Source organism: Oncorhynchus mykiss, chromosome 7, assembly GCF_057628025.1.
Source record: "Oncorhynchus mykiss isolate SJ-2025 chromosome 7, ASM5762802v1, whole genome shotgun sequence".
NCBI lineage: Eukaryota > Metazoa > Chordata > Actinopteri > Salmoniformes > Salmonidae > Oncorhynchus > Oncorhynchus mykiss.
In genome coordinates this window covers 54,505,384-54,519,527 of record NC_143028.1, presented here as the reverse complement: position 1 = coordinate 54,519,527, position 14,144 = coordinate 54,505,384, and the positions used below count along the sequence as shown (strand labels likewise).

General features: G+C 41.3%; 1 protein-coding gene across 1 annotated transcript in view; it reads right to left on the bottom strand.

The window, feature by feature from the left end:
• Positions 1-6,493: 6,493 nt before the first annotated feature.
• eefsec (eukaryotic elongation factor, selenocysteine-tRNA specific) overlaps positions 6,494-14,144 on the bottom strand; it is a 23,923-nt gene continuing 16,272 nt past the window's right edge. Inside the window, exon 7 of the mRNA XM_021609959.3 lies at positions 6,494-7,044. Coding sequence (XP_021465634.2) covers positions 6,863-7,044 — 182 coding nt within the window. The 3' untranslated portion in view covers positions 6,494-6,862. The remainder of the gene's footprint in view (positions 7,045-14,144) is intronic.

The window sequence follows — 14,144 nt, the reverse complement described above, 5'->3', positions numbered from 1 at the left end:
TTCCCCTCATCAATATATACACACAATACTCCATAATGACAAAACAAAAACAGTTTTTTATAAATGTTTCGCAAATGTATTAAAAATAAAAGGAAGGGTCTTGGTGGTTCCAGACTTCCATTTAAGAATGATGGAGGCCTCTGTGTTCTTGGGGACCTTCAATGTTGCAGAAATGTTTTGGTACCCTTCCCCAGATCTGTGCCTCAACACGATCCTGTCTTGGCGCTCTACGGACAATTCCTTCGACCTCATGGCTTGGTTTTTGCTCTGACATGCACTGTCAACTGGGGCACCTTATATAGACAGATGTGTGCCTTTCCAAATAATTTCCAATCCATTGAATTTACCACAGGTGGACTCCAATCAAGTTTTAGAAACATCTCAAGGATAATGAATGAAAACAGGATGCACCTGAGCTGACTTTCGAGTCTCATAGCAAAGGGTCTGAATACTTAAGTAAATAAGGTATCTGTTTTTTATTTTGAATACATTTGCAAAAATGTCTAAAAACCTGTTTTCACTTAGTCATTATGGAGTATTGTTAATTTAATCAAGTTTAGAATATCCCTACGGTGAAGCATGGTGGTGGCAGCATCATGCTGTGGGGATGTTTTTCAGCGGCAGGGACTGAGAGATTAGTCAGAATCGAGGGAAAGATGAAAAGAGCAAAGAAGAATGAGATCCTTGATGAAAACCTGCTCCGAAGCGCTCAGGGCCTCAGACTGGGGCGAAGGTTCACCTTCCAACAGGCCAACGACCCTAAGCACACAGTCAACACAATGCAGGAGTGGCTTTGGGACAAGTCTCTGAATATCCTTGAGGAACCCAGCCAGAGCCCAGACTTGAACCCAATCGAACATTCCTGGAGAGTTGAAAATAACTGTGTAGCAACGCTCCCCATCCAACCTGACAGAGCTTGAGAGGATCTGCAGAGAAGAATGGGAGAAACTCCCCAAATACAGGTGTGCCAAGCTTGTAGCGTCACACCCTTGTAGACTCAAGGCTGTAATCGCTGCCAAAGGTGCTTCAACAAAGTACTGAGTAAAGGGTCTGAGTATTGTATGTAAATGTGATATCAGTTGATTTTATATGTAAAAATATATATATATAAAAACCTGTTTGTGCTTTATCATTATGGGGTTTTGTGTGTATATTGGATATTGATGAGGGGAAATACATTTTTAATTCATTTTAGAATACGGCGGTAACATAACAAAATGTGGAAAATGTCAAGGGGTCCGAATACTTCCCAAATGCATTGTAGCAGGGGGTGTAAAGCCAGAACACACGCTTTTTTCAGCAGCAGACTATGATCGATAATGTCAAAAGCCGCACTGAAGTCGAACAAAACAGCCCCCACAATCTTTTTATGATCAATTTCTCTCAGCCAATCATCAGTCATTTGTGTAAGTGCTGTGCTGGTTGAATGTCCTTCCCTATAAGCTTGCTGAAAGTCTGTCATCAATTTGTTCATTGTAAAATAGCATTGTATCTGGTCAAATATTTTTTTGCTCCAAAAGTTTACTAAGTGTTGGTAACAGGCTGATTGGTCAGCTATTTGAGCCAGTAAAGGGGGCTTTACTATTGTTTGGTAGAGGAATGACTTGACTTTCCCTCCAGGCCTGAGGGCACACACTTTCTGGTAGTCATAAATTGAAGATATGGCAAATAGGAGTGGCAATGTCATCTGCTATTATACTCAGTAATTTTCCATCCAAGTTGTCAGACCTTGGTGGCTTATCATGGTGATAGACAACAATAATTATTTCACCTCTTCCACACTTACTTTACAGAATTCAAAATTACAATTGTCTTTCATCATTTGATCAGTTAAACTTGAATTTGTAGTGTCAGCGTTTGTTGCTGGCATGTCATGCCTAAATTTGCTAATCTTGCAAATGAAAAAAATAATGAAAATAATTGTCAATTACAGTGGGTTTAGTGATGAAATGTTAATTTAGGTGATCCAGAGCTTTTTACTATCATTCTTTACATAATTTATATCTTTGTTTCATAGTATAGTTTCTTATTATTATTGTTCAGTTTAGTCACATGATTTCTCAATTTACAGTACGTTTGCCAAACGGTTGTGCAGCCAGACTTATTTGCCATTTTAACATGTATTGACTCAGGGGATTGAATACTTAAAATATATTAGTGTTTTATTTTCCATTAATACAAATATTTTTCCCCCACTTCGACAGAGTATTTTGTGTAGATCATTGACCCAAAAGATTACAATTAAATCTATTTTGTAGCACAACAAAATGTGGAAAAAGTCAAGTGGTGTGAATACTTTCTGTAGGCACTGTAGACATTACACACACAGCTGAAATCCAACAGAATCAACCCATGCCTACTCTGTCACCTGTCAATCACAACAATGTCATTGGGCAGGAGTCATTTGACACCAATCACAATGAGCCCACCAAAATGACATCACTCTACCCTACAAAAGCCCAGTCAAACACAATACAGATTTCACATCCCATAGTTATGCTCATGAGTCATATGTTACCATTGGGAAGTGTCTGTGAGGGGTGTATGTATTCACCAGACACACACACATCAATAAGAGACAGAAGTGGATGTTGAGCATGTGTTTGCTTTAATTATTCTTTCTGAATAAAAGAAACGTCCTCTCACTGTCAACTGCGTTTATTTTCAGAAAACTTAACGTGTAGATATTTGTATGAACATAACAAGATTCAACAACTGAGACAAAAATTTAACAAGTTCCATAGACATGTGACTAAAAAAATGGATGAATGTGTCCCTGAACAAAGGAGGGTCAAAATCAAAGGTAACAGTCAGTATCTGGTGTGGCCACCAGCTGCATTAAGTACCGCAGTGCATCTCCTCCTCATGGACTGCACCAGATTTGCCCATTCTTGCTGTGAGATGTTACCCCACTCTTCCACCAAGGCACCTGCAAATTCCCGGACATTTCTGGGGGGAATGGCCCTAGCCCTCCGATCCAACAGGTCCCAGAAGTGATCAATGTGATTGAGATCCGGGCTCTTCGCTGACCATGGCAGGACACTGACATTTCTGTCTTGCAGGAAATCACGCACCGAACGAGCAGTATGGCTGGTGGCATTGTCATGCTGGAGGGTCATGTCAGGATGAGTCCGCAGGAAGGGTACCACATGAGGGAGGAGGAAGTCTTCCCTGTAACACACAGCATTGCGATTGCCTGCTATGACAACAACCTCAGTCCGATGATACTGTTACACACCGCCCCAGCCCATGACGGACCCTCCACCTCCAAATCGATCCCGATCTAGAGTACAGACCTCGGTGTAACGCTCATTCCTTCGACGATAAATGCAAATCCGACCATCACCCCTGGTGAGAGAAAACCGCAACTCGTCAGTGAAGAGCACTTTTTGCCAGTCCTGTCTGGTCCAGCGATGGTGGATTTGTGCCCATAGGCGACGTTGTTGCACATGATGTCTGGTGAGGACCTGCCTTACAACAGGCCTACAAGCCCTCAGTCCAGCCTCTCTCAGCCTATTGCGGACAGTCTGAGCACTGATGGAGGTATTGTGCGTTCCTGGTGTAACTCGGGCAGTTGTTGTTGCCATCCTGTACCTGTCACGCAGGTGTGATGTTCGGATGTACCGATCCTGTGCAGGTGTTGGTACACGTGGTCTGTCACTGCGAGGACGATCAGCTGTCCGTCCTGTCTCCCTGTTGCGCTGTTTTAGGCATCTCACAGTACGGACATTGCAATTTATTGCCCTGGCCACATCTGCAGTCCTCATGCCTCCTTGCAGCATGCCTAAGGCACGTTCACGCAGATGAGCAGGGACCCTGGGCATCTTTCTTTTGGTGTTTTTCAGAGTCAGTAGAAAGGCCTCTTTAGTGTCCTACGTGTTCATAACTGTGACCTTAATTGCCTACCGTCTGTAAGCTGTTAGTGTCTTAATTACCGTTCCACAGGTGCATGTTCATTAATTGTTTATGGTTCATTGAACAAGCATGGGAAACAGTATTTAAACCCTTTACAATGAAGATCTGTGAAGTTGTTTGAATTTTTACAAATTATCTTTGAAAGACAGGGTCCTGAAAAAGGGACATCTCTTTTTTTGCTGAGTTTATATCATTATTAAAATTGAAACTCAAGAGTAACTTTTCCCATTACAACTGGCAATCAGGCACAAATGCAGGTCTGCTGCAACCCATCCAGAAATGTAAATGTCATTAAAAGGGAAAAATGAAATTTGAAATCACATGAAAGGAGTTAACGGGTCTATATCCAGAGAGAGGTGACCTTTCACCCAAACATGAGGGTGAGATCAGAGAGCAGAGCGGAGAGTTGGTGATGGGTTACGTTTGTAAAACGGATGATTTCTGTGGCAACACTAGCTAATGTGGTCATGCCTATTAAGGCAGAGAGAAAAAAGGGGAAATAGATATGGGAAGAAAGAGCACAAGAGCAAAAGACAGTCAGGATATTCAATTCAATTGAGTTTATGGCTTAACTGAAATAACAACAGACACAAAATGCAATATGAAAGTTGATTAAAATAGTTTGGGTAGTGGCCTCGTCTCAGAGGGAAGATTCCCGGAGCTAAATGCTTTGATAGCATGTAGCCCTATTTGGAGCAGATGGCATCGAAACCCCCCCACTGGGAGAAAGGATTTCCAATGACGGGCCTCAGCTGGTAGGGGGGAGGTGGAGCGTTGTCTGTAACTTTTGCTGTAACACAGCAAGTAAGAGAACATGGGTAAGTTTGACATAAATACATCCCGAGATGTACCCATTGGTTGAGAGAAAGGTGAAAATTGCAAGAGCCATAAAGTTGAAGTCGGAAGTTTACATACACTTAGGTTGGAGTCATTAAAACTCGTTGTTCAACCACTCCACAAATTTTTGTTATCAACCTATAGTTTTGGAAAGTCGGTTAGGACATCTACTTTGTGCATGACACAAGTAATTTTGTTTACAGACAGATTATTTCACTTATAATTCACTGTATCACAAATCCAGTGGGTCAAAAGTTTACATACACTCAGTTGACTGTGCCTTTAAACAGCTTGGAAAATTTCAGAAAATGTCATGGCTTTAGAAGCTTCTGATAAATGTCAATTAGCCTGAGTCAATTGGAGATGTACATGTGGATGTATTTCAAGGCCTACCTTCAAACTCAGTGCCTCTCCAATTGACATCATGGGAAAATCAAAAGAAATCAGCTAAGACTTCAGAAAAAAATGTGTACATCTCCACAAGTCTGGTTCATCCTTGTGAGCAATTCCCAAGTGCCTGAAGGTACCACGTTCATCTGTACAAACAATAGTACGCAAGTATTAACACCATGGGACCACGCAGCCGTCATACCGCTCAGGATGTCGGTATGTCTCCTAGACATGAACGTACTTTGGTGCGAAAAGTGCAAATCAATCCCAGAACAAAAGCAAAGGACATTGTGAAGATGCTGGAGGAAATGGGTACAAAATTAAAGCCCTGACCTCAATCCTATAGAAGATTTGTGGGCAGAACTGAAAAAGCGTGTGCGAACAAGGAGGCCTACAAACCTGACTCAGTTACACCAGCTGTGTCAGGAGGAATGGGCCAGAATTCACCCAACTTATTGTGGGAAGCTTGTGGAAGTCTTCCCCAGGTTAAACAATTTAAAGGCAATGCTACCAAACACTAATTGAGTGTATGTAAACTTCTGACCCACTGGGAATGTGATGAACGAAATAAAAGCTGAAATAAATCATTATCTCTACTATTATTCTGACATTTCAGTCTTAAAATAAAGTGGTGATCCTACCTGACCTAAGACAGGGAATTGTTACTAGGACTAAATGTCAGGAATTGTGAAAAAAAAAGTTTAAATGTATTTGTCTAAGGTGAATGTAAACCTCTGACTTCAACTGTAGGTAAAACAGCAAGTGTGAAGGGGCATTATTGTGCTTACAGGCTATAAGATAAATAGGTTGAATGAGATTCTGCATGTGGCTAATAGAAAAGAGGAGAGACATGACGCTATACTGATAAAGATACTTTTCATACATTCTCACCACGTCCGTAGAATAGGAAACGATGGGAATTATATTATAATTACTGTATGAAGTTAAAGAGAGCCAACTATTAAGACCTGCTTTACTGACTGAACCATTGTAAACTACATGACATTTGCCACATCATACATGAGCAACTATCAGGTCAGCCAACAAAATAACAAGGGGGCGATAACTGGGGAGTAACATGAGACAAAAAACCTAGGCTGTCACTACTGTCACTGGGAAAATGTGGTTGAAACAAAGAAGCACATATATATTGATGGGAATTCAGGTGAGATCTTTAGGTCCTCAGTCTGTGTGGAAGAGAAGATGGAAGCATCTGTTCCCCAGATACAGAGGCCAGGCTCTACATGGTCTATGAACCACTGTCCTCTCTCTCCTCTATCCATCATCACTGTAACATGGTAGTGGTATAGCGGAGGGGAGGGTAAACGCATACAAACGACACTTATGCACCTTTTTTGTTAACATTTTGATTTATTTTTTAAAATTGAACCTTTATTTAACTAGGCAAGTCAGTTAAGAACTAATTCTTATTTACAATGACACCCTACCCCGGCCAAATTCTGACGACGCTGGGCCAATTGTGAGCCGCCCGATGGGACTCCCAATCACGTCCGGATGTGATACAGCCTGTAATCGAACCAGGGACTGTAGTGACGCTTCTTGCACTGAGATGCAGTGCCTTAGACGGCTGTGACGATCGCAGAAAAATGCATTGAAAATATAGTGAGCAATACTTTCCCCATGAACGGTGATCAGCTTTTAAGCAACATTTTTGTTTTTACACGACATCACAGGTATCATCCTATAGCTGCTGCAGAGGTCAGCTCTGAACCATCTTCTTGTGGGGGTCAAAGACGTATCTCTTGAATCGGAGGTTGATGCAGATTGGCTGAGAGTCTGTCTTGGCATCATCCTCTTTGGCTGGTTCCCCCTTAGCACCACCCTTAACTCTCTTCTTGGCAGAGGAGGAGAGGAGCTGCTTAGTCTCTAGACTGAGACCCTCTGGAGAAGAAAGAGGGAATGGGGAAGAGAGAGAGGGAGAGATAAAGAAAGAGATAATTCAAATTAGAATTAGAATTGCTGTTAGTTTATACAAGTCATATTTCCCTCCTTTAAAAAAAAGTATTCACATATAGTTTGTTTATTGGATAGGACAGAGGAATTAAATATGTATACATTACCAGTCAAAAGTTTGGACATCTACTCAATCCAATGGTTTTATTTATTTTTACTATTTTCTGCATTGTAGAAAAATAGTGAAGACATCAAAACTGAAATAACACACATGGAATCATGTAGTAACCAAAAACATGTTAAACAAATCATAATATACGTTTGATTTTAGATTCTTCAAAGTAGCCACCCTTTGCCTTGATGACATCTTTACACACACTTGGAATTTTCTCAACCAGCATCACCTGGAATGCTTTTCCAACAGTCTTGAAGGAGTTCCCACATATGCTGAGCAATTGTTGATTGCTTTTCCACTCTACGGTCCAATTTATCCCAAACCATATCAATTGGGTTGAGGTCAGGTCATCTGATGCAGCACTCCATCACTCTCCTTCTTGGTCAAATAGCCCTCACACAGCCTGGAGGTGTGTTGGGTCATTGTCCTGTTGAAAAACAAATGATAGTTCCACTAGCCGCAAAAAAAGATGGGATGGCATGTCGCTGCAGAATGCTGTGGTAGCCATGCTGGTTAAGTGTGCCTTGAATTCTAAATAAATCACAGACAGCGTCACCAGCAAAGCACCCCCACACCATCATACCTCTTCCTCAATGCCTCACGGTGGGTACCACACATGCAGAGATCATCCGTTCACCTACGCGTCTCAAAGACACGACGGTTAGAAACAAAAATCACAAAGTTGGACTCATCAGACCAAAGGACAGATTTCCACCGGTCTAATGTCCATTGCTTGTGTTTCTTGGCCCAAGCAAGTCTCTTCTTCTTATTGGTGTCCTTTAGTAGTGGTTTCTTTGCAGCAATTTGACCATGAAGGCCTGATTCACGCAGTCTCCTCTGAACAGTTGATGTTGAGATGTGTCTGTTACTTGAACTCTTTGAAGCATTTATATGGGCTGCAATTTCTGAGTCTGGTAACTAATGAACTTGCAGCAGGGGTAACTCTGGGTCTTCCTTTCCTGTGGCGGTTCTCATGAAAGTGAGTTTCATCATAGCGCTTAATGGTTTAGCAACTGCACTTCCAAGAAAGTTTCAAAGTTCTTTAAATTTTCCATATTGACTGACCTTCATGTCTTAAAGTAATGATGGTCTGTCGTTTCTCTTTGCTTATTTGAGCTATTCCTGCCATAATATGGACTTGGTCTTTGACCAAATAGGGATATCATCTGTATATTCCCCCACCTTGTCACACCACAACTGATTGTCTCAAACGCATTAAGGAAAGAAATTCTACAAATTGACTTTTAAGAAGCCACACCCGTTAAATTGAAATGCATTCCCGGTGACTACCTCATGAAGCTGGTTATGAGAATGCCAAGAGTGGGCAAAGCTGTCATCAAGGCAAAGGGTGGCTAATTTGAAGAATCTGAAACACGTTTTTGGTTAATACATGATTCCATGTGTCATTTCATAGTTTAGATGTCTTCAATATTATTCTACAATGTAGAAAATAGTAAAAATAAAGCAAAACCCTGGAATGAGGTAGTATGTACATGAATGTATAGTTAAAGTGACTATGCATATATATTTTATTCACTGCTTAAGCACACTCCGCCAACCCTGATGTCCAAGCCGTGTCTGAAACCTGGCTTAGGAAGGCCACCAAAAATCCTGAAATTTCCATCCCCAACGACAACATTTTCCGTCAAGATAGAACTGCCAAAGGGGGCGGAGTTGCAATCTATTGCAGAGATAGCCTGCAGAGGTCTGTCATACTATCCAGGTCTGTGCCAAACAATTCGATCTTCTACTTTTAAAAATCCACCTTTCCAGAAATAAGTCTCTAACTGTTGCCGCTTGTTATAGATCCCCCTCAACCCCCAGCTGTGCCCTGGACACCATATGTGAATCGATTGCTCCCCATCCATCTTCAGAGTTCATGCTGTTAGGTGACCTAAACTGGGATATGTTTAGCACCCCAGACGTCCTACAATCTAAGCTAGATGCCCTCAATCTCACACAAATTATCAAGGAATCTACCAGGTACAACCCTAAATCAGTAAACATGGGCACCCTCATAGATTTCATCATGACCAACTTGCCCTCTAAATGCACCTCTGCTGTCTTCAACCAGGATCTCAGCGATCACTGCCTGCTTCTGTCAAGACCACCCCTCATCACTGTCAAAAGCTCCCTAAAACATTTCAGAGAGCAGGTATTTCTAATCGACCTGTCCAGGGTATCCTGGAAGGATATTGACCTCATCCCGTCAGTAGAGAATGCCTGGTTGTTCTTTAAAAGTGCTTTCCTCACAATCTTAAATAAGTATGCCAAATTCAAAAACATTTAGAACTAAGAACAGATAGCCCTTGGTTCACTCCAAACATCCTGTGGCGTACTGCATTAGCATCGAATAGCCCCAGCGATATGCAACTTTTCAGGGAAGTCAGGAACCAATACACAGTCAGTTAGGAAAGCTAAGGCTAGCTTTTTCAAACAGAAATTTGCATCCTGTAGCACTAATTCCCAAAAGTTTTGCAACACCGTAAAGTCCATGGAGAATAAGACCACATCCTCTCAGCTGCCCACAGGCTAGGAAATACTGTCACCACCGATAGATCTACGATAATCGAGAATTTCAATAAGCATTTCCCCCCTACCCCAGCCAACAGCTCTGCACCCCCCGCAGCAACTTGCCAAAGCCACCCCCCCCCTTCTCCTTCACCCAAATACATATATCTGATGTTCGGAAAGAGCTGCAAAATATGGATCCCTACAAATCAGCTGGGATAGACAATCTGGACCCTCTCTTCTAAAATTATCCGCCAAAATTGTTGCAACCCCTATTACTAGCCTGTTCAACCTCTCTTTTGTATCGTCTGAGATCCCCAAAGATTTCAAAGCTGCCGCGGTCATCCCCCTCTTCAAAGGGGGAGACACTCTAGACTCAAACTGATACAGACCGATATCCATCCTGCCCTGACTTTCTAAAGTCTTCGAAAGCCAAGTTAACCTGACTAGGAATGGCGTTCCATTAGCGTTCCGTTTCGTCAAAATTGCAGAAATGTAATTATTATAAATATTTAACGTTAATTAAATCAGAAGTGCAATACGGCAAATGAATGCTAAACGTCTTGTTAATCTAGCCACCATGTCAGATTTAAAAACGTTTTTACTGGGAAAGCAAACCATGCGATTATCGATCACTAGACAAAACATTATGTACAGCTACCAGCCAAGTAAATTAGTCACAAAAGTCAGAAATAGCAATTAAATTAATCAATTACCTTTGAAAATCTTCTTCATTTGGCAACACTAAAGGTCATGACGAAACAATAAATTGTTGTTTTGTTCGATATAATCCATTTTTATAGCCTAACAGGAAACATTTTGTAAACGGCTTTGTGTCATAAATTCAGTGTCCTTCAACTTTGGACGTAACATTCGATGTAATTACTCACTCTAAACGGATGTTTATCGAGTCATGTTTGGTTTCATTGCAATCCTTTGTTTGTTAGTAATACAGCCATACTTCATGGTTCTTTTCCCGGGACATATTGACCGAAAGGAACTGATTTGAACACACCAAACTATGACCTCATTGCGCACCAATGATATGACCAGTTCTTCGTTGATTGACTGTATTTCGGACCAATGACCACTGATCGTTTTGAAATCTAGCTTGGTAGATAGCCAATGAGCCGAGGTAAACGACAACAGGTGATGGTTCTATCCAGGAAGACTAGCCTTTGTGGGAAACTTGAGCGTAAAGACACAACCATTCGCCATTGAAAATTCTACTAGAAGCAGCCACGCTGGTTACGGGCAGCATTTCTGTTTTGAGAGCATTTTCAGAGAAGAATTATGGCGAGTAAAACTTTAAAATCAAAGACAAAGACAAAATATACAGATATACACAATATTATTGAAGAAATTGATCAAGATAGTGACAGTGAATTACTACAAGATGATTCAGACAGATTCAGACATTACTACAAGATGATTCAGACAGACAGAATTATTTTGACTCTAAATCTGAGGAGATGTTCCTGTATGGAGAAGATTCTGTGTTGGATTGGTGAGTAACGTTATTTGAAATGTATAATATCAAATATTATTAATTTGAGTTGAGATATTTTTACTTTATTTGCCATATATAAAAATATAATCAGTAATGAAATGTGTAAAGTACACTGCTCTACATTGTGGGTGAGTGTATGTCTGTGTGTCTGTGACTGTGTGTCTGTATATATTAGATATTTTTTACATTTTATTTTATCTAAACATGGAATGGATCAGCTCCTCACCATAGTGATTAATTCCCTACTCTATATATAATCTGTGTCTGTGTGTCTGTGTCTTTATTTCACAGTCCCAGCGATTCTGATTGGGAGCCCATACTGCCAAGGTGCAAATCCCCCACTGAAGCTGGTCCATCCAGCCGGACCCCTGCTGTGTCCGGCACAACACCTACCCCCGCCCGGCCATCAAGAGGTGTGAAGTCGGTGACAAAGAAGTGGAGGAAGGGAAGTGTGGAACCTGCTGGCAGAGCAGAGGAGGGTCGTTGGCACTCTGTGCTGGAGGAGGATGTGGCGCCACCACTTCCAGTATTCAGACCAAAAGTATTCAGACCATTTCCATGTCAGATCTTTTTTGTTTCCTTTCTATGGTCATTTACATGGGTCTTGTAAAGCTGAAAACCCTGAAGGACTACTGGAAATCTGCACCCCTCTATCAACTGCCTTTCCCCACCACGGTCATGTCATGCAGTAGGTTTCTGACAATCTCACGGGCACTTCATATCAGTGACCCAAAAGTTGACGAGGACAACAAGACGAAGCGAGGCACGGCACGGTTTGATAAGCTCTGCAAAATCAAACCTCTCTACCTCGACATCCTTGAGGCTTGCAAGACTTATTTTAATTTAGCTATGACTCCGTTATGGAGTTATTAGATTTTCAGCTGCTAGGGAAGGACTACAAACTGTTTGTGGACAACTTCTGCACAAGCCCTACCCTGTTCACAGACCTGAGGAAGCTGGAGATGTGGGCCTGTGGCACCATTCGGACCGACAGAGTGGGATTTTCGAAAACCAGGGTGAACGACATGCCTAAGCGGGCCACCATGAGATTAGAGGTCGACCGATTAATCGGAATGGCCGATTTCAAATTTTCATAACAATCGGAAATTTCAGATTACATTTTTTTTTTTAACATTTATTTTATACCTTTTATTTAACTAGGCAAGTCAGTTATGAACACATTCTTATTTTCAATGACTGCCTAGGAACTGTGGGTTAACTTCCTTGTTCAGGGGCAGAACGACAGATTTTCAACTTGTCAGCTCAGGGGTTCCAATCTTGCAACAGCACAGTTAACTAGTCCATCGCTCTAACCATTGCACTCCACGAGTAGCCTGCCTGTTACGCGAATGCAGTAGAAGCCAAGGTAAATTGCTAGCTAGCATTAAACTTATCTTATAAAAAACAATAAAATCATAAATTACTAGTTATAACTACTAATCCAGTTTAGCAGGCAATATTAACCAGGTGAAATTGTGTAATTTCTCTTGCGTTCATTGCACGCAGAGTCGGGGTATATGCAACAGTTTGGGCTGCCTGGCTCATTGCGAACTAATTTGCCAGAATTTTACATAATTATGACATACATTGAAGGTTGTGCAACGTAACAAGAATATTTAGACTTAGGGATGCCACCCGTTAGATAAAATACCGAACGGTTCCGTATTTCACTGAAATAATAAACGTTTTGTTTTCGAAATGATAGTTTCCGGATTCGATCATATTAATGACCAAAGGCTCGTATTTCTGTGTGTTATTATGTTATAATTAAGACTGATTTGATAGAGCAGTCGAACTGAGCAGCAGCAGGTCCGTTATCATTCATTCAAACAGCACTTTCGTACATTTTGCCAGCAGCTCTTCGCAAGCACAGCGCTGTTTATGACTTCAAGCCTATCAGCCTAATGGCTGGTGTAACCAATGTGAAATGGCTAGCTAGTTAGCTGGGTGTGCGCTAATACTGTTTCAAACGTCACTCGCTTTTAGATTTGGAGTAGTTATTCCCCTTGCGCTGCGCTTTTGTGGAGCGATGGGTAACGATGCTGAGTGTTGTCGATGTGTTCCTGGTTCAAGCCCAGGTAGGGGCGAGGAGGGGTACGGAGGCTATACTGTTACACTGGCAATACTATAGTGCCTATAAGAACATCCAATAGTCAAAGGTATATGAAATACAAATGGTATAGAGAAATAGTCCGAAAATACTATGTTAACTACAACCTAAAACCTCTTACCTTGGAATATTGAAGTCTCATGTTAAAAGGAACCACCAACTTTCATATGTTCTCATGTTCTGAGCAAGGAACTTAAACGTTAGCTTTTTTTCATGGCACATATTTTTACATGGCACATATTACTTCTCCAACACTTTGTTTTTGCATTATTTAAACCAAATTGAACATGTTTCATTATTTATTTGAGGCTAAATTGATTTTATTGATGTTTTATATTATGTTAAAATAAGGTGTTAATTCAGTATTGTTGTAATTGTCATTATTACAAATATTATGTTTTTTTTTATAAAATCGGCCGATTAATCGGTATCGGCTTTTTTGGTCCTCCAATAATCGGTATCGGCTTTTTTGGTCCTCCAATAATCGGTATCGGCGTTGAAAAATCATAATCGGTCGACCTCTACATGAGATGGATCCGTGAAGATGGCCTGCTCTTTGTGAAGTGGATGGATACCAGAGAGGTGGTGATGTGCACAACAATCCACAAGTCCTTCAGTGGAGATCACGTCGTCAGGCGTGTGAAGGGCGCTACTGGGGCATGGACCACCAAAAATGTCCCCATTCCAGCTGCTGTAAAGGACTACAACAAGAGCATGGGAGGTGTGGCCCTGTCAGATGCGCTGATAGGCTACTATAATGTTCTCCACAAAACCATGAAATG